Here is a 21,340-nt window from a genome sequence, read left to right on the forward strand (position 1 = left end):
AAGGGGGTAGAAGTGCCCGGTGGGCAGGAAGGGGGTAGAAGTGCCCGGGGGGCAGGAAGGCGGTAGAAGTGCCCGGTAGGCGAGGGGTTAATGACCAGTAGAGGGCAGTAGAGGATGGGGCAGGTGTCATAGATATAATAATGATGTTAATGGGGACTATTAATAGAAGTATATGGTATAGGATATATGGAGGTATATATGTAACGGAACGTTTTGGGCTGAGAAGAGGATGTTCTATAATTCATGTGATTTCATGTTTTCTGTATGGCTAATGTCTATGTTTTCTATCATGTGATGACGTTGTTACCGATCCAGAAAGGTTTGTTACATAGTTGTTTAAAATGCGTTTGAGAAAGGAACTTATAAGGATGGTTTTGCCCTTATTGAAAATGGCGGACATGGCCTCCGGCTATTGAGAGGCATTCAAATAAAAGAGCGGCTGAAGAGACATCCTTATCCCTCCAGATGAAGTCCAGAAGTGACGAAACGCGTTAGGGGATTTGACATCAAGACGCACTCACACTAACCGGAAGTATCGCCGCGGCCATTTTGTTGGTTGGAAACATATGGTTTTCAGCCATTGATTGCTGGTTATATTAGAGCTACTGAAAGAGCTGGAAGTTCTTTTTTCAGATGTAAGTTGCTGATAAATGTGTCCTGTTGCCTTGATGATCCGTCTAAGAGTCTTCTGATCTTTGTGAGGACCTTGGAAGTCTAATCCCGGAAATGAAGGAATGGGAGGAGTTTTCATTCCAGAGTATTGAATATGCGTACAAATACTCACAGAGGGTAATAGTATTTAGTACTACTGTTTTTTGGGTCACGGAGTGCACACAGTTTGGAACGGTCACGGAGTGCGCACGGTGTTGGGATGGTCACGGAGTGCACACAGTGTTGGAACGGTCACGGAGTGCACAGTGTTTGGATGGTCACAGAGTGCACACAGTGTTGGAACGGTCACGGAGCACACAGTGTTGGAACGGTCACGGAGCGCACACAGTGGTGGGACGGTCACGGAGTGCACAGTGTTGGGACGGTCACAGAGTGCACACAGTGTTGGAATGGTCACGGAGTGCACACAGTGTTGGGATGGTCACGGAGTGCACAGTGTTTGGATGGTCACGGAGTGCACACAGTGTTGGAACAGTCACAGAGCGCACACAGTGTTGGGACGGTCACGGAGCGCACACAGTGGTGGGACGGTCACGGAGTGCACAGTGTTGGGACGGTCACAGAGTGCACACAGTGTTGGAATGGTCACGGAGTGCACACAGTGTTGGGACGGTCACGGAGTGCACACAGTGTTGGGACGGTCACGGAGTGCACACAGTGTTGGAATGGTCATGGAGTGCACAGTGTTGGAATAGTCACGGAGTGCGCACAGTGGTGGAATGGTCACGGAGTGCGCACAGTGGTGGAATGGTCACGGAGTGCGCACAGTGGTGGGATGGTCACAGAGCGCACACAGTGTTGGAACGGTCACGGAGCGCACACAGTGGTGGAATGGTCGGAGTGCTCACAATTTCTGTATTATATATATAGAGATTTTTTGTGTTTTTGCACATTTTGAATGTTTGTGATTTGCAGGAATTAGAGGATTTATGTATATAAGGGGAATGCACTATATCGTTTATTTCTTTGTTTTGAGGTTTTTGGTGGAACAATTAGGATTATTATCCTTCTTACTGGATGGAAGTCTGCAATTTGGACTTTTGGATTTTGTTGGACACATTTGAATTGGACATTTTATGATTGTATTTGGTGATCATTTGTAATTATTTTTATTGTATTTGAATTTTACAGAAAAAGGTAATTTATTATATTGTACTTTCTGGGGAGAAAGTGTGACTTTTTGGTGGGATTTAGTTTAGGAGTCACGGATTTATTTTGTTATATATTGAAGAGGGCTGTCATTGCCAAGTCAGCTCTGATGAAGAAGGGACTCGAAACGCGTCGACTCTGAGAACCTTCCCTCGTGTTTAGACTCGCGCTGGTCTCTGATTGGTCAAGTCTCACTAAGGACTTTACACGCTTCTTATACTTCTCTGTGAGGAGATTTTCACATCCAATAAAATCACATTTTACTGAGGTAATGCACAAGGTTGGTGCGCTTTTTGTTTCACTTTCCAGTATTGGTGGGGCTTCCCCAGCCTTGTTTAGAGCCGCACAACCTTTGATGCCTTGGTGGGGAATTTCTTCAAGTTCCGGGTCTATCTATCCACCCTTGTTCACCGATACCTTGTTCATTCACCGACACCTTGTTCATTCACCGACACCTTGTCCATTCACCGACACCTTGTTCATTCACCGACACCTTGTCCATTCACCGACACCTTGTTCATTTACTGACGCCTTGTTCATTCACCGACACCAACGCCTCGTCCATTCACCGATGCCTTGTTCATTCACCGACACCTCGTCCATTCACTGACACCTTGCTCACAAGGATTTTGTGTATTTTTTATTTTCATACAAATGGTACCAATTCCACTGGTTGTTTGTAACATGGGAACCTTCTTCCCATCTGCCATAGCCCTCCCCCATCATTCCCCATTCCACCCCCCAATAAGTATAATCAAATTCTCTCTCCCCCCTCCATCCTAGTTTATATACTCCTCCAGCCTTCCCATAAACCCCTCCCCCAGCACAGCAGACCCCCTTCCATGAAGGTGCAAACCATCTCTAGTATATAGGCTGCACCCCAATGAGAAGTCAGCCCAGTGCTCTAGGTCAGGACCCCATTTTTATTCTTCTCCTGCCATCAATGGCCAACCCGGTCCCACACTTCATCCATGTCTTTGGGGACCTCTGATCTCCTTATGAACTGTTTCTTCCATGATGAAGATCAGCCATGGAGTATATCTGAGGTGTATATCAGGGTGTGCTTCTTCCCCACATGAGAGCTGGGATGTCCAGCAACCTTCATCTAGAAGACATTTCCCGCACTCAAGGCACTAATACACCTCCAGGGTTGTGTGGGACCCCTGATGTACAGGAAGACAGGACTTCAGTGCGGAACATTTCCCTCACTCAGCACAGGAAAGTGGCTTCTGCCCCGTGTGAGATCTCTGATGTCTGGAAAGATCGGACTTCTGTAAAAAACATTTCCCGCACTCAGGACAGGAATACGGCTTCTCCCCCGTGTGAGATCTCTGATGTCTGGAAAGATGGGACTTGTCTGAAAAACATTTCCCACACTCAGGACAGGAATACGGCTTTTCCTCCATGTGAGATCTCTGATGTGTGCAAACATGTGAACTCTGTGAAAAACATTTCCCACACTCAGGACAGGAATACGGTTTCTCCCCTGTGTGAGATCTATGATGTCTGGAAAGATGGGACTTCCGTGAAAAGCATTTCCCACACACAGGACAGGAAAACGGCTTCTCTCCCGTGTGAAATCTCTGATGTGTGCAAACATGTGAACGCTGTGAAAAACATTTCCCACACTCAGAACAGGAATACGGCTTCTCCCCCATGTGAGATCTCTGATGTCTGTAAAAACTGGACATCAATGAAAAAAATTCCCCGCACTCAGAGCAGGAATACGGCTTCTCCCCCGTGTGAGATCTCTGATGTTTGGAAAGATTGGACTTCTTTGAAAAACATTTCCCGCACTCAGGACAGGAATATGGCTTCTCCCCCATGTGAGATCTCTGATGTTTGGAAAGAATGGATTTCAATGAAAAACATTTCCCGCACTCAGGACAGGAGTGCGGCTTCTCCTCCATGTGAGATCTTTTATGCCTATTAAGACTGCATTTATAACGTAAACTCTTCCCGCACTCAGGACAGGAATATGGTTTTTCACCTGAGTGAGATCTGTTATGTTCATCAAGATGGAATTTACAACGGAAACATTTCCCGCACTCAGGACAGGAGAACCTCTTCCCTGTTGGAAGGCCGGCCCGGTCCCGCACAGTCTGAAGTTCCTCAGGATACGAGGAATCCGATGGTCCATCTACACTGGGTGGTGCTGGATGGACATTGGAGGGAGCCGGGTTTTCTCCTGGACTATACTGTGTGATGTCCTCATCTTCTACTTTCCAGTCTGGAGACAAAGTGAGACAATCCTTGGAGGTTTTCCTCATCTCCCGGCCATGGACTAAAATACAAAGACAAAGAGGATTACTAGACAGGAGCTGATTGGTTCCCCCAAACAAGGACTCCGCCCACATCAGGCAGCTTGGTCTCTGAGGAGCTTACAATTCCCCCCTCAAGGGAACTAGGAAATGGCTCCTCTGATCTCCTACCAGGTCATTTCTTTATTCATGGACCTTAGTCAGAGAGTGAGGAAACAACCAGAACTGTCTTTTATAGGAGGGACAGTGATGAGGGGATTATAGGACGAGGGTCCCCACCCCCTCTATCACTCATCGCCATCTTCCCAACACAAGTACTGCACTTCCTTATTTACTCCATGATTTAGTCATGAAGAACAGCGGGGCTGAGCCCCACCAGAGGTCAGAGAGTGAGGATGGGGGAGAACAACCAAGATGAAGACTGGACTGATCCTGAAGACCACCATCATTGGGGTATTGACTCCTCCCTCATTATCACTTTCTGTTTAAGGGTCCAAAGTTGGAGGATGTTATCACATTATTATCACCATGTAAAAAGTCTGTGCTCCAATCACATCATCCGATATAAAATGTCCAGCTGGGAGGAAATGGGTGTAACAAAAGAGAATCCATATTATGTGTATATATAGCAGTGGGGGGAGGGGGGAGAGAAGTCAGGACTATGTAATGTACAACATAAAGTATATAGTGCAGGGGTCAGGAGTATGTAATGTACAACATAGAGTATATAGTGCAGGGGTCAGGAGTGTATAATGTACAACAGAGTATATAGTGCAGGGGTCAGGAGTGTATAATGTACAACAGAGAGTATATAGTGCAGGGGTCAGGAGGATGTAATGTACAACATAGAGTATATAGTGCAGGGGTCAGGAGTATGTAATGTACAACATAGAGTATATAGTGTAAGAGTCAGGAGTATGTAATGTACAACATAGAGTATATAGTGCAGGGGTCAGGAGTATGTAATGTACAATATAAATTATACAGTTTAAGGGTCAGGACTCATAATATTGGTATTCAGTAATCAGTGGAAGATTAAATGTTTACTGTAGACAAGTTGCAGAGATCCCACACCGCTGCCTCCCATCTCCTGAGACTGCACTCAGTGACTTGGGTCTGAGACACTACAGACATATCCCTCCACCTGGCACAGCCAGCAGACCACAGAGCAAGGAACCCTGGGAGAAATGTTCTGCCTGAGATCTTACTAGACCCGGGCATGGGGAAGGAGACCATAGACACTTATATCAGGTGCCTAGGTCTAATAACACTTATGGTGAAAATGAACATTTTGCTGCCAGCTGAACCCCAGAACCTCCATAAATCCAGTCTAGATACATAAATTGTGTCTGCAGCACAGAGAAGGAAGATTATCCGAGAGAAATCCAGGAATACAGGACGGGGAACACAGCTCAGGAAAGTGACCAGGGGATTACAGGCTGATATCACCCAGTCCCCGCCCTACTCTGGACCAATCAGTGAGCAGTATGGGTGGAGGAATGGATTTAGTGTTCATGACCCACCTGTGCTGATCTCTGTAGGAGTGTCCTCCTCTATAAATGTCCCCGTTATTCCATCCTCCTCCATAGACTGCTGATCATCCCTCACATACGCCTCTTCTTCTTCTGCTTTCACCTCAAATTCTATATCGATTGGATCTCCACTCTAAATCAAGGAAATGAGAGAAAATATCATCTGTAAAATATAAGGTCACATGAAGGAACTCCACACATTGTCTTCATGAGTCCATGTTCTAGATACTCCATCCCACCAACCTTGTAATGGTGAGGGATGGTGTGACCTTCCTGTGTGGAATCCCGGGAATACAGAGGATGGGGACATCTCTGTGGAGGGTTCCTGGTATTAGGTGGCTCCATCATATCCTTGTGTCCTTCTGAAAACTCCTCCATCACTCCATACTCCTCATCCTCCTCTTTATACTCTTCTTTAACATCAATATTATCATCCCCGAGGATTCCACTCTGAAAGATATAATAAAACATTCATTGTAACAAACATGCTGTGTATAAATCACAACTACCAATAATTGTCATCATCTACCTGATGATGGTGAGGGATGGTGTGACCTTCCTGTGTGGAATCCCGGGAATACAGAGGACGGGGACATCTCTCTGGTGGGTTCCCATGACTGGATCCATCTGTAGGAAACACACACACTGACTGAATCCATTGTTTCTATGTGTTTATCAGATGATGGGGGATCTAGGTGGATCCTCCGTACTGCTCTCTCCTTTACAATAAAGTCTCCTCTTACCCGGTGATGTGAGGGGCGGCTGATTGTCCATCATGACGTCCTTGTAGAGATCCTTGTGTCCTTCTAAATACTCCCACTCCTCCATGGAGAAATAGACAGTGACACCCTGACACCTTATAGGAACCTGACACACACAATGATACAGTCACCATCCAGACACATCCCTTGTCTGTTACTGGAGAATGTCCCAGAATTCCCGGCACCGCTCACCTCTCCTGTCAGCAGCTCAGTGATCTCTCTGGTGACTTCTAGAATCTTCTTCTTCTTTCTCTCTTTTATCAGGGAGGGAGGTGGAGGCAATGTGATGTCATATGATCTCCAGACTTCACAGGAGGAAAACTCTACATCTGAACACAAATAGTCACATCAAATGATATTCCCAGAATCCTCCTCACCTCCCCATTCAGGTCTCCATTTTATTAAAGCCCCACTTCAGGCTGAGGTATAATTCCCCCCCACAGGACCCCCACACTATGCAGGGTATAGGCTTGTTGCAGCATTCTGATGTCATTACATACAACGCAGGACCAACAGTCCCACTTTACATGTGAGGATACCAAGGGACCCCCACATCCTAAGAGCATCAGGAAAAATCAGATGGAGGGACATTGGGAGGAGGAGCTGTGAGGTCAGTGTGATGTCATAGGATTCTCTGACTCCGAATGGAGGGACATTGGGAGGAGGAGCTGTGAGGTCAGTGTGATTTCGTAGGATTCTCTGACTGTGCATGGACATTGGGGAGGAGGAGCTGTGAGGTCAGTGTGATGTCATAGGATTCTCTGACTCTGGATGGAGGGACATTGGGAGGAAGAGCTGTGAGGTCAGTGTGATGTCATAGGATTCTCTGACTCTGGATGGAGGGATATTGGGAGGAGGAGCTGTGAGGTCAGTGTGATGTCATAGGACTCTGACTCTGGATGGAGGGACATTGGGAGGAGGAGCTGTGAGGTCAGTGTGATGTCATAGGATTCTCTGACTCTGGATGGAGGGACATTGGGAGGAGGAGCTTTGGGGGGCCCTCTGTGATGTTTCTGTACATTGCTCCCAGATGCATACCACCTCTCCAAACATGAAAGATGGAGTTTGTCTTTGGGCTTTGCCAGGACACATCATATTTCTCAGATCTTCATGTACTCCGGAGACTTTACTAATCACATTTTAGGATGAATATCTGTGACTGGGATCATTATGGAGAAATATGCTTTCAGGACATTATTATTATTATACAGGATTTATGGCGCCAACAGTTTGCTCAGCACTTTACAATATAACGGGAGACAATACAGCAACAATACAGATCAATACAAGAGGGATAGGAGGGGCCTTATCCTGGGAGCTTACAATCTAGGAGGGAGGGGCTAGTGGTACAAAAGGTAGTAACTGTGGGGGATGGACTGGTAGGAAGAGTAGAAGATTCCATTATTAGCTGAGGGCAGGATAGGCTTCCCTGAAGAGAGAGGTTTTCAGAGATCACCTAAAATTGAGCAGAGTAGGCGATAGTCTGATAAAATGGGGTAAAGAGTTCCAGAGGATGGGGAAGCTCTGGAGAAGTTCTAGAGGTGAGCATGGGAGGAGGAGACAAAGGAGCTAGAGAGCAGGATGTCATGCGAGGAGTGGAGAGTATGGTTTGGGTAATATTTAGAGACAAGATTGGTGATGTAATTTGGGGCGGAGTTATAAACGGCTTTATATGTTACTGTTAATGTTTTGAATTTTAGCCATTGAGCAATGGGAAGCTGGTGGAGGGATTGGCAGAGAGGGGTGGAGGACACTGAGTGGAGACCAGTGGAGGGATTGGCAGAGGGGGGTTGCAGATACAGAACGGTTAGTAAGGTGGATGAGTCTGCATTCATGATAGACTGAAGAGGGGATAGCCTGCGATGAGGTCGGCCAATGAGGAGGGAGTTACAATAGTCAAGGTGAGATATAACAAGGGAGTGAATACGTTGTTTAGTGGTTTCCGAGGTTAGGAACGGGCGTATCTTGGAGATGTTGTGGAGGTGAAGTCTACAAGATTTGGACAGTGACTGGATTTGGGGCTGAAAGGACAGATGGGAGTCTAGGATTACACCTAGTACCCTGGCATGAGGGGAGGAACTGATGATTGTGCTATTGATCTTAATGGAGAAGTCAGGAGGGGGCATGGGATGGGGGGAATACTAAGACCTCAGTTTTTGAAAGATTGAGTTTGAGAAAGTGGAGTGACATCCATGCCGATATGTCACTTAGTAGGTTAGTAATGTGAGAGGAGACTGAAGGGGTGAGGTGAGGAGGAGACTGAAGGGGTGAGGTGAGGAGGAGACTGAAGGGGTGAGGTGAGGGTTAGAAAGATAGATTTGTGTGTCATCAGCATAGAGATAATGCTTAAAGCCGTGGGAGTTTTTTAAGTGACCAAAGGAGGAGGTGTAGATGGAGAAGAGAAGGGGTCCAAGGACAAAACCTTGAAGGAACCCTACAGAGAGAGGGAGTAGAGAGGAGGAGCCAGAGTTATAGGTAATGCTGAAGAAGCGCTGTGATAGGTAGGAGGAGAACCAGAAGAGAGCAGAGTCTCAGAGGCCAAGAGAGTGGAGTTTTTTGAGGAGGGGATGGTCAACGGTATCAAAAGCCACAGAGAACTCAAGCAGTAAGAGTACAAAGTAGTGACCATTGGTTGGGATGAGTACGGATTAGTGGCCATTGTTTGGGATGAGTACGGAGTAGTGGTCATTGGTTGGGATGAGTACGGAGTAGTGGCCATTGGCGGGAGGAGTACGGAGTAGTGGCCATTGGTTGGGATGAGTACGGAGTAGTGGCCATTGGTTGGGATGAGTACGGAGTAGTGGTCATTGGTTGGGATGAGTACGGAGTAGTGGCCATTGGTTGGGATGAGTACGGAGTAGTGGCCATTGGTTGGGATGAGTACGGAGTAGTGGCCATTGGTTGGGATGAGTACGGAGTAGTGGTCATTGGTTGGGATGAGTACGGAGTATTGGCCATTGGTTGGGATGAGTACGGAGTAGTGACCATTGGTTGGGATGAGTACGGAGTAGTGACCATTGGTTGGGATGAGTACGGAGTAGTGGCCATTGGTTGGGATGAGTACGGATTAGTGACCATTGGTTGGGAAGAGTACGGAGTAGTGGCCATTGGTTGGGATGAGTACTGAGTAGTGGCCATTGGTTGGGATGAGTACGGAGTAGTGGCCATTGGTTGGGATGAGTACGGAGTAGTGGCCATTGGTTGGGATGAGTACAGAGTAGTGGCCATTGGTTGGGATGAGTACAGAGTAGTGACCATTGGTTGGGATGAGTATGGAGTAGTGGCCATCGGCTGGGATGAGTACAAAGTAGTGACCATTGGTTGGGAGGAGTACAGAGTAGTGGCCATTGGTTGGGATGAGTACTGAGCAGTGGCCATTGGTTTTAGCAGTTACTGTAGTAGATCATTAGTGAGGTTTAGTAGGGCAGTTTCAGTGGAGTGTAGTGAGTGAAAGCCAGACTGTAAAGGGTGAAGAAGGTTGTTGTCAATGAAGGAGGAGCTCAGTCAATTGTAGACTAAGCGTTCTAAGAGTTTACAGGTAAATGGCAGCAGGGAGATGGGTCTTAAGTTGTTCCGGTTGGTGGAGTCCAGGGAGGGCTTTTTAAGTATGGGAGTTATATGCACATGCTTTAGAGGGGAGGGGAAGGCACCAGTAGAGAGGGAAAGATTGAAGATGTGAGTGAGGGAGTATAGGATGGAAGAAGAAGGTGACCGTAGAGGTTGTGAGGGGACAGGATCCAGGGGGCAGGTAGTGAGACGGGCTTCTGAGAAAACCTTAGTGACCTCTTCAGTAGTAGAGAGGTCAGAAGAGGAAAAGGTTGAGGGAGGTTTAGTATAAGGTATGCTACGTGGGATGGATGTCTGTGCAGTGGTGATGTCCCTACGAATTGTATCAATCTTGTTTTTGAAATTATTTGTAATCTCATCAGCAGTGAGTGAGGTGCTGAGTGGGGGTCAATGTGCTGGTACTGGGTGGAGGTGGAGAAAGTAGAGAGTTAAAAGTGGAGGGGAGACGACGAGGACTGGATGACAAGGTATTAATAAGAGTGACAAAGTCGTCTTGTTTGGCAGCATGGAGGAAGGAATTGTTTGTGAAGAAAGCAGATTTATATCGGGTGAATGCTTGCTGAGATTTGGTTTTACACCACAATCACTCCAGCGCACGACTATGTCACTTAAGATGTCTGGTGTGGTCAGTCTGCCAAGGTTGTAATGGTCGGGGCCTGATACTTCGTGTTGTTAGAGGAACAAGTGAGTCCAGTGTGGGTGACAGTGAACTGTTGTAGACAGCAGTGGCCAGGTCAGGGCAGGACAGGGGAGAGATTCTGTCATAGAGTTGGTCAGTTGCAGAGTGGACAGGAGCCGGGTTCAAGTTGTGAAGGTTTCTGCAGGTAATTGTTTGCTGCTTGGAGGGATAGGTGTTTGAAGACGAGGATACTGTGAAGGTGATGAGATTGTGATCAGAGAGAGGAAAGGGGGTGTTTGTGAGGTTGTAGGGAGTGCAAAGATGGGAGAAAACAAGGTCTAATGTATTCCCATCAGAGTGAGTGGAGGACTGTATACATTGTGTTCAGGACATTTACTACAAATGACATTTTTCTCTCTTTCTTCCTATTTGAATCTTATGAAACAAAGACATAGATATTCCAATCCCCCTAAATATCCCCCCATCCCCCGCCTCTAACTAAAGTCATAAAATCCATTAGTATAGACTGATGAGGTGAGAAGGTGACACCTCTCCACAATGAGGAGAATGTTCCGGCCCCGGAAGTGGGGGAATGTTCTGCCCCTGAAGGGGTTCATCTGGGTTCCCACACTATATATGTGTGTATCATCTGCTGGAGATAAAAGATGTCACAGTGACTATGGAGGAAGAGGACGGACATGACTATGGAGGAAGAGGACGGACGTGACTATGGAGGAAGAGGACGGACGTGACTATGGAGGAAGAGGTCGGACATGACTATGGAGGAAGAGGACGGACATGACTATGGAGTAAGAGGACAGACATGACTATGGAGTAAGAGGACGGACATGACTATGGAGTAAGAGGGCGGACATGACTATGGAGGAAGAGGACAGACATGACGGGGGGTTACTGGGTGTAAATAGGAAATAACATCTTTCTACCTCCTCTGCTTCATCTTCCAGCAACGTCTCTGATATGCTTCCTGTCTGTACCTGACATCACTTCCTGTCTGTACCTGACATCACTTCCTGTCTGTCTTCCATATAGACTTCCTGTCTGGGTAGAAGTGAGATCCTCACCTTGTGGAGCTCAGAGGAACTGCAGCCCCGAGAAGCGTCTGGTAGTGTGACCCCGGCCTTGTGCTGGGTGTGTATGGACTGTAGATCCTTATAGAGGGGTCACCTCCACTTCCACCAAGGGGGGCAGAGATATGTGACTGCCTAGTCCAGCCTTTCTCAGCCAAGGGTCCTCCAAAGGTTTCTAGGGGCTCCTTCAGCAATGAACAATTCCTGTCTCTTAGTAACAAATGGTATCAATGATCTGTAAAATCCATTTCTTGGAATACATCACAGGACACGAAGCATCTTTATAAATCCTTCCTAACACTGTTATGCCCACCTACAGGTGATCGGACATTGGCCAACAATAGACAGGACGTCCCCTTGTAGAGCAGATCTCCGACATAGGAAAGGTTTGTAGCAAGCCATAGTCCATAACAGGAGGGGACGGATCTCTGGGATTCCTGAGGGACTCCAAGAAATGGATTTTACAGGTAAACCAAAAATGATCATTTTCTTTGTCACACATCACAGGACACAGAACATCTTTTACATTCCTTACTAACAGGGATGTCCCACCTAGAACATGAGGGGAGGACAACAAGCCAACAGGTCCCAAAAACAACCAGAAATAGGAAAGAACCTCATGCAGCAGCCTGCAAAAACCAATGTGTCCAAAGGGAAGAGTCCTTAGTGACTCCAACATCCACCTGGTAACATCATAAAGAGTGCACCGAAGACCAGGTAGAGGCTTCACCAACATGATACACTGAAGGTAGGTAGTGTCATCCCTTATAAAGGGGGAACCTGTCCTTTCATACTGGAAACTGGAGCAACAAGCCGACAAATTCAGGGAATAAACATAGACATGGAAGCTGCGGGATCCTTCTATTAGGTCCTCAGGAGCCACAAAGAGAAATCCTGTCGCCAAATTGTGATTGTCAACTACAGGTAACCTGATAGACAAACAAATACCCAACGTGATAAAAACCTATTCCCCCAGTTACTGAGCCTGAGGGCAAAGGGAGGTAATACACTGTCCCGGCTGAGATGAGGGTAAAGGAAGGTAATACGCTGTCCCGGCTGAGATGAGGGTAAAGGGAGGTAATACACTGTCCTGGCTGAGATGAGGGTAAAGGAAGGTAATACGCTGTCCCGGCTGAGATGAGGGTAAAGGAAGGTAATACGCTGTCCCGGCTGAGATGAGGGTAAAGGGAGGTAATACGCTGTCCCGGCTGAGGGTAAAGGAAGGTAATACGCTGTCCCGGCTGAGATGAGGGTAAAGGAAGGTAATACGCTGTCCCGGCTGAGATGAGGGTAAAGGAAGGTAATACTCTGTCACGGCTGAGATGAGGGTAAAGGGAGGTAATACGCTGTCCTGGCTGAGATGAGGGTAAAGGAAGGTAATACTCTGTCCCGGCTGAGATGAGGGTAAAGGAAGGTAATACGCTGTCCCGGCTGAGATGAGGGTAAAGGGAGGTAATACGCTGTCCCGGCTGAGATGAGGGTAAAGGGAGGTAATACGCTGTCCTGGCTGAGATGAGGGTAAAGGAAGGTAATACGCTGTCCCGGCTGAGATGAGGGTAAAGGAAGGTAATACGCTGTCCTGGCTGAGATGAGGGTAAAGGAAGGTAATACGCTGTCCCGGCTGAGATGAGGGTAAAGGGAGGTAATACGCTGTCCTGGCTGAGATGAGGGTAAAGGAAGGTAATACGCTGTCCCGGCTGAGATGAGGGTAAAGGGAGGTAATACGCTGTCCTGGCTGAGATGAAAAGGTACAAACCCCTTTAGGTTACAAAACAAAAAAAGCTAAGGTAAAAAAGCCATCTTTGTCAATGAACAAAGGGAACAAAAGGAAGGTCCTGAATGAGCTCAAACAAAGAATTCTGTAAAAACAGAAAGAGATCCCATAGAAACAATGACAGGCTGACTGGAGGAACAACATGCATGACATCTAGTACCAACGCATGCAACTAGAAAGTGTAATGCAATCAGCCCCTGAAAGAAGAGACTGCCAAGGCTGAAATCTGACTCTTGATTATACACAAGGCCAGGCACACATTAACCCCCCACCCCAAGAAGGAAACCAAGACACGGACCAAAACAAGGAGGAAACCTCTTAGGTCAACAAAACGCTAAATATGATTGTAAAGACCTGCGGGAAGTCTTCCTAATTTAGAATTCCTAGCCTTCAAAAGAGCAGAAACAACAAAAGGCCAAGACACTTTGGTCTCTCAAAACCTTTTTGGCTGCAACAGTCAATCCAGTATGCCCACTGACACCATAAGGCTGGAAATATCAGGCTTTGTAACAGCAGAGCTTGACTATCTGGAGATCCAAGGACTTGTGTAGAATCAAAGAAAAAAACATGAAGATTGAAGTAAGGAGGGGGACAGTTCCAAAATTCTAAGGCCTGGTTCACACTGCAATGAACAGCTGCCGGAGGTCTTTATCGCTCAGCCATTGGGCTGGGTACATTCCCCTTGCCGTACCATCTTGTAGCCTGGTGTACCAGTTCCTCAATTTACTGGACCATCCTATGTGGACTTTCTGTGTGGTATTACATTGCTACCCAGAGGACTATTTTGTTTTGGTATGTCTTGTTATCCCTACTCTGCCCTCATGTTCCCCAATAAACACCCACATGTTGGGTTTTGTGTGATATACCTCAATTTGCTTTCTCTCTGCACTCCTAGTTCATCACAAACTGGTTGGCAGCAGTGGGATGAGAGCACTGGAGATGGGTGACAAGAATCTGCACATCATGGATAGATGTCCCAGCCTACAAAAAAAGTCTGGAGAGTTGGGTCTCAGCTACAAGGGACTTACTAAAAAACAGCTGGTCTAGACACTGGAGGAAGCTGGCCAACAGGAGTTGAGCACCGACATGGGTCAGGCACCACCCTGGGAGGATGTACCAGAGCTACCCAGGAAAGCCAATAAGAGCCCAGGGGTTATCTGGTGCTAGAGATGGCCATTCTGGGGGAGGGTGTCATGACAGAAAGGAAACTTGCAGTCACTGAAAAAGACACAAAACAGACAGAGTGGGATGCTTCAAAGGACAGAACAGCTGCCTTTAACAGATGATACAGTTCCCCTACAGCAGGCCCCCGGGCCTACTATAGAAAGATTCTGCTTTGGCTGTGGACAAACCGGCACTACCAGGCCAACTGCCCTGCTAAGAAAAATACTCTTGGGCCCACGTCTCCCAAGCCGGTGCACTATGTGGATATGTACAATGCTTCTGAGGAAATGCCATTCCAAACCAAGCCCTCTGATGACCCTTGGACTGCCCACACTATGGATGGGAACAACCTAGGCATCACCAGGCTAGATGCCAGAGGAATGTCCTCCCTCCCCAGACTTAAAACACTTGCACTGATCCCAGTGTAGCGCTGGTGCCAGCAGGAAAGAGTCTTTCACCATATCAAAGTGAATGGATGCTTCCAACAACAATCGGTGCCCTTCTAGGAGTCTATGGAGTCTTGCCCCAAGCTACGGCAGCAGTTACAGAAGCTCTGCATAGACATAGATGTACAAAAAGTCATTGGTTTCTGTGATACAGGTGCTTTCCTGACCATCATTGATCCCTGTGTGGTGAATTTCTTCTGTTGGGGTAACGGCAGGACATTCTGCTGACATTCTCCTGGGAGTGTGACCCAGATCCACTCTCTAGGAGTAGAGCACAAATCTGTAACAGGCTTGATGCAAGATGCAAATTCATCAAGGATCTACCCAGTTAACTATGTAAAGGTTCAGGTCAATCCCACCAACACCCCAAGGTTTAGGAGAGGATCTCTTGGTTTGGAAAACAGGTGGAGACATACAGGAAGAGCACCCCAGACTTGATGCTGTAGATGGAGACAGCGGGGTCACATGCAGGCTATCTGTCCCAAGAGTTGTAGGGAGATGTCCAACTTTACAGCTCCAGTTTGCTGTAGAGATACTGTTAGTGGATCAAATTATCCTCCCAGCACTTCAAGTGTGTCCGTCAGTCAACCATTTCCATACCCCAAAGTGATGTCCTGCTGGAAAGAGCTTTAATAACCATGTGGCCCTCAGATGAAAAGCCATCCCATGGATACTTTTGTAGTTTTGCTGATGAACTGGGACATGTACCTTGCAGAGGCATGTTGAGGCATCTTGCTGGTACATGTTTGGAAGGGGCAGGGGTTGTAGTGGAGGGCAGAAATATCATTTTTTTGTTTGTTGAAGCACAGACAGCATTGTGTCCTGTAGCTGGATAAAGCCAGATGTGCCGGCAGCAGGTTTGGATGCTTAAGGCTTGGCTGAATTCAAAGGACAATATAATAACCCTATGCTGGCAGAAAAGGTCAGATGTTCCTGAGTTTACTTCTGTGATGGACACACAGGACTGAGGGCTGCATGTCTTCCTAGAAAGAGGTTACCTGGTGCACAGAGTTGTTGAGATGCTCTTCTGGCAACTTCTGTCTGTGTGGTTCGGATGTTGCGGCCAGGACACACAGCCTTCTGAGAACCCGTGATGTGCATATGAAAAACCTCTGCCCACCAGACCTCCTGTTCCTTGCCACACTGCCTGGACTTCCTAAGTTGGAGCCACTGTTGACTGATGAGTCCATGAACCAGTGCTTTGTCTATTGCTGCTCATCCCTCATTGTGACTTGACTGCGGTCTTGGACTCTGAACAAAGTACTTGCTGGATCCAATTGCTGCACAGTGTGCCAGCCTGTACCCTTGATGTGCCATACCATGCTGCCCTGGTCTCTGCCCTGTGCTTGAATCACCCCACTTTCCTGCCCAGTTCCCTGACCTGTGCTGACTTAGCTCCTTGTCAGCCCAGATCCCTGTCCTGTGCTGGACTCAACCACTTGTCTGCCCAGATACCTGCCCTGTCTGCTGGATTTTACCCTTGCTACATCCTGCCCTGGTCCGCCTGGATCCCTGCCTTGTGTAATGGACTTACCCACCGCTATGCTGTACTCTGGTCTATCCGGATCCCTGCCCTGTGGACTGGGTACATTCCCCTTGGGCTGGTGGCCTGGTGTACCGGTTCTCCATTTTGCTTGGCCATCCTACATGGACTATCTATGTGGTATTACATTGCTACCTGGTGGACTATTTTCTTGTGCTTTGTTTTGTTATCTGTACTGTGCCCTCACATTCCCCAATACACCCCCATATGTTGGGTTTTGTGTGATCTGCTCTGTGTGCTCTCTGCACCGAACATTGAACCTAATGCAAGTCTATGGGACTTGAACTTGCAAATTCAAAAGTGCCCATTTTGAAGGCTTATATGCTATGTATTGCCAGTAAAAGTGGTATAGGAACCCGGGTACTGCTCTGAGGGAGATGAATCAGTGGAAAAAAAATTCTAATAGTACCATTTATAAAGGGGCAGTCATTTTTCATTGCTTAAAGTAAAAAAAAAAAAAAATATTAATTGAAATATCATGTCTTGGGGGTCCCCTTAAACTACCTGCAAAGTTCCACATCTGTACAATGTATAGAACCTGCTGCAGCAGGACTCGCACCGTAACCCTTCAGAGTTATTCTTGATAAGTGCAGGTTTGGACCCGGCTTGAAAAATTCTAATTATATGCACCTGTCATCCAGGTGTAGAAAAAATGGGCCTTGGATGTTGATGGTGCCTGAACACTGTATCCCCTCACAGTTACTAATGCTGGGTGCAGGAATGGGCCCTACAGTTAAAAACTTCTAACAATTATAGATACATGGTAAAAAAAAATGAAATGACTTGCATGTGTAAAACAGGTGCCAAAAAATTGGGCCTTGGGTGTTGGTGGTGCCCTAAACCAAAAAAATTGTTGGAAGCTAGAAAAATCCGGATTGAGGAATAGGATAGGCAGCATAGGCAGTCTTCAAGGGATCCCAGATCCCTAACAAATGTAATCAGTTACATCAGCATTAGGGACAAGATAGTTGCTGTTGATCCAGGACTGATTCATGTTGATAAATGTCAGCTGGTCAACGGAGTCTGTGGACAGACGCACTCTTTTATCCATCACAAAACCTCCAGCAGCACTGAATGTCCATTCGGAAAGCACGCTGGATGCAGGACAGGCCAGTAGCTTGATGGCATATTGAGCAAGTTCTGGCCAATGATCCATCCCCAAGACCCAGTAACCCAGTGGATGCTCAGTTGGAAAGGTCTCCAAGTCTGTTCTTACCCCTAGATAATCCTGCACTATATGATGCAGACACTGCCGATGGGTGCTTAAACCTAACAGCCCTGGGTGCTGAGGACTAAAGAACTGTTTAATCAGTAATCTGGCCACCTTCTCCACCGTTCTTCATTTGACAGACAAAGCCTCAGAAACACGTTGTCCAGGAAATAGTAACCTCCCAGTGTCTGGAAAGGTGTTGCACAATTTCAAGGCATCCTCAGGATGTTTCATCCTCTGCTCCCTCTGGGAAGACTGGATGAGCTCTGCACCTTTACCCTTGTAACGTGGATCAAGAAGGGTTGCCAACCAGTATTGATCCCTCTCCTTGATATCACGAATCCTCAGGTTCTTACACAGGTTTTGCAGAATCAGGGAGCCCATGCAGCTTAAGTTTGAGGAGGCAGGAGATTCTGAGTCCTCTGTGTGACTGAGGATGACACTGTCAGGAACTACCTCCTCCCAGACATGTACTACTCCAGGCTGGGTTTCTGGGGACTGAAAAGCATCCCTTGAAGACTGTTCTATGTGATCCTCTACTTCCATGCTGCTGCAATCCTCCTCCACTTCCTCCTCCTTCTGTGTTTTCTGCATAAAGGGGGCCTTGAGAGGACAGGACATCTTCCTCTTCTTCCCGCTGTTCTGCCTCAAGTGCCCTGTTCATGATTCCACATAGCGTGGAACACTAGAGGATAGTGTCACTTATGCATGCAGCTTCACAGCTCACCATCCGTGTGGCCTCCTCAGATGATGACAGGACAGTGCATTCATCATAAATCATCATATTTGGCAATCAAAAACTCTATACTGGGCTAGGGTATGTGTCCCTACACACCAATTAGCCAATAATACATATAAAATGTAACCTTTATTAGGACTGATGAGGGACTCTGGTGTTTTGTTTGAATTGACCCCATAAAATGCTATATATTGGTATGAACTATAAACAAGGTTCTCAAATAGTGAGGTATTAATGCTGTGTCCATGGGACATTTGTGGAGTGGAACAGCAGAATACATTGCCTCCCAGATTATTGTAATGTTGTTTTTCATCCTCAAGATGGTGACCTATGATGAATTGAACATGAACGGAAGTTTAGAAGTCATGACAATGCGCATGTCAAGGTCCTACCTTTTCCCAGGGGTTATGTTACTCCATGTGCTGGCATCCATCTTGGATTTCTGCTGAGCATGGTGGGAATCCTTTATGCCTTCAGGTCTCTGAGGTCCATCCCCCAGAGGGGTGTGGCTAATGACATATAAGCCTGTGGTCCGCACATGCTCTTTGCACTTGTGTCTTGTGTCTTTCTGTTGCTATTACTCTGTTCTGACTCTCGTGACTCTCCTGGAATCTGACTCGGCTTGTGACTCGACTATTCTTTGTGTTCTCCTTTGTTCTGACCCTCTATTGCTGAACCCGGGTTGTGACCTGTGATTCTCGTCTGCTCTCCTGTACCATTTTATCCCGTTGTTGTTGACCCGGCCTGTCTGACTACTCTATTGTCTTTTCTACCAGCTACATGCCATTGGCGGCGGCCATTACCGCAACTGAGGTGTCTCGGGGGCCGCGACCTGGTTCCTGGCTGCGTCAAGTCCATCCCCACCATCAGGGGCCCTGGTGAAGGGCAGCCTGGGACTTAGACTCCGCACCCTGAGGGACTTCGGTCTGTGGGTGGTGGTTGTCGTCAGCCAGTGCGTTACATTGTTTAGGCCTGCCTGTCCGTTCCTCAGCTCCTGCCCTGACAGCACATGCATTATAACGAACGTATGCTGTGATATCACAATGTCACGCATGTAGCGGCCATTTTGATGGCCAATACTTCTATATATAGGGATAAAACAAACAATAGGTGCCATTTCTTGCTGTGATATTGAGCACAGCTTCTTACCACTACCTGATCTGATTTTAATTCTCCATACTTTTGACGAAGCTCTGTAGTTGGAGCGAAACAGAATTCTTTCCTTTTTTTGGTGGGTCATTTGGGAGAACTTTCTGAATGCACATGGTACTTACTCCCCTTTTTTGGAGTGGTCTGCAGTGTGCATGTTTGTGCATTCTTTGCATTCCTCAAGATAGTGTGGTATTTTAGACTGGATATGGTGATGTATGGGGTTTGTCCATTAGAGGCTGGTATTGAGAGGTACATGGGAGTGTATCCGTATTACATATCTGTAGTGAGATAGATCATATAACCTATTGAGTTCTTTCCTGGGGGAACATCATTTCTTTACTGGAGAGTATATGCATTCTACCTGATAGGTATATGATCAAACCACAATTGTTTTAGCCACAACAGTGTCATCCAAAAATACTATGTAATCTAACTTGGCTTGGTGCTGACACCCATTTGGATGCAAGGGATGGGTCTACTGAATAATAATTATAAAGAAGTCAGTTATGAGATTGTAGTGCAGTGCATTCCAGTTTATAAGGTTTTGAATGAAATATAGTTCAGTATATACATTTTTTGTAAAAATCCTAATAAAGGTGACATTTTATATTTATTAATTAGTGCATAGGGCCACACATCCTCATCCAAAAATAGTCTACCTGGTAACAATGTAATACCAAACAGATAGTCCAAGTAGGATAGCCAAGCAAAATGGAGAACCACTACACCAGATGGTATGGCAAGGAGAATGTACCCAACCCACACGGCAGGGATCCAGACAGACCAAAGTACAACATAGCAGCGTGTAAGTCCAGCACATAAGGCAGGGATCCAGGCAGACCAGGGTAGGATGTAGCAAGGGTCAACTCCAGCAGACAGGGCCAGAATCCGGGCAGACCAGTGGTTGAGTCCAGCACAGGACAGGGCACTGGGCAGACAAGTGGGTTGAGTCAAGCACAGGGCAGGGATCCAGGTAGACAAGGAGTTAAGCTTTTAAACTGAGGGCCACATGAATGTTAAAACTCATTCTAGCAGGACATCACATTGGGGTATGGAAGTGGTTGGCTTAGGGACACATTTGAAGTGCTGGGTGGATAGTTTGATCTACTTACATTACCACTCCACCAAACTGCAGCTGTGGAGTCAGACATTTCTCTACAACTCTTGGGACAGTTAGTTTGTTTGTGACCCCGCTGTCTCCATTTACAGCATCTGGGATGGGGTGCTCTTCCTTTATGTCTCCACCTGTTTTGCAAACCAAGAGATCCTCCTCTGAAACCTTGGGGCGTTGGTGGGATTGACCCAAGTCTTTACATAGTTAATGGGGTAGATCCTTGATGAATTTGCATCAAGCCTGTCTTAGATTTGTTCTCTACTCCCAGAGAATGGCTCTGGATCACACTCCCTAGAAACTGACAATTATGTTCTCTCAGGTCATTCCCTAGGAGAATGTAGGCAGGAAGTCCTGCCATAACCCCAGCAGAACAAAGTTCATAATCCAGAAGAAAAAAGGCCTTTGGGTGATTTCTCATGGCACCCTCCCCCACTAGTTCAATAGAAAATCCATCCAATCAGATTCACCAGACAGCGATCAACGATGGTCAGTAAGGTGCATGTATCACGGAAACCAATGACTTTTCGTCCATCTATGCAGACCTCCTGT

General features: G+C 46.8%; 1 protein-coding gene across 1 annotated transcript in view; it reads right to left on the reverse strand.

Annotated features, from left to right (window-relative positions):
* Window positions 1-2,610: 2,610 nt before the first annotated feature.
* The window catches only part of LOC149441250 (uncharacterized), a 66,426-nt gene continuing 47,696 nt past the window's right edge, over window positions 2,611-21,340 (reverse strand). The window contains exons 4-6 of the mRNA XM_089657568.1: window positions 15,134-15,294; window positions 12,380-12,578; window positions 2,611-4,154 (exon numbers count right to left, since the gene is read on the reverse strand). Of these exons, the coding sequence (XP_089513694.1) occupies window positions 3,027-4,154; window positions 12,380-12,578; window positions 15,134-15,294 (1,488 nt within the window). The 3' untranslated portion in view covers window positions 2,611-3,026. The remainder of the gene's footprint in view (window positions 4,155-12,379; window positions 12,579-15,133; window positions 15,295-21,340) is intronic.

This window comes from Staurois parvus, unplaced genomic scaffold (genome assembly GCF_062004578.1).
Source record: "Staurois parvus isolate SC_StPar_1 unplaced genomic scaffold, SC_StPar_1.0 ptg001010l, whole genome shotgun sequence".
Classification (NCBI taxonomy): domain Eukaryota; kingdom Metazoa; phylum Chordata; class Amphibia; order Anura; family Ranidae; genus Staurois; species Staurois parvus.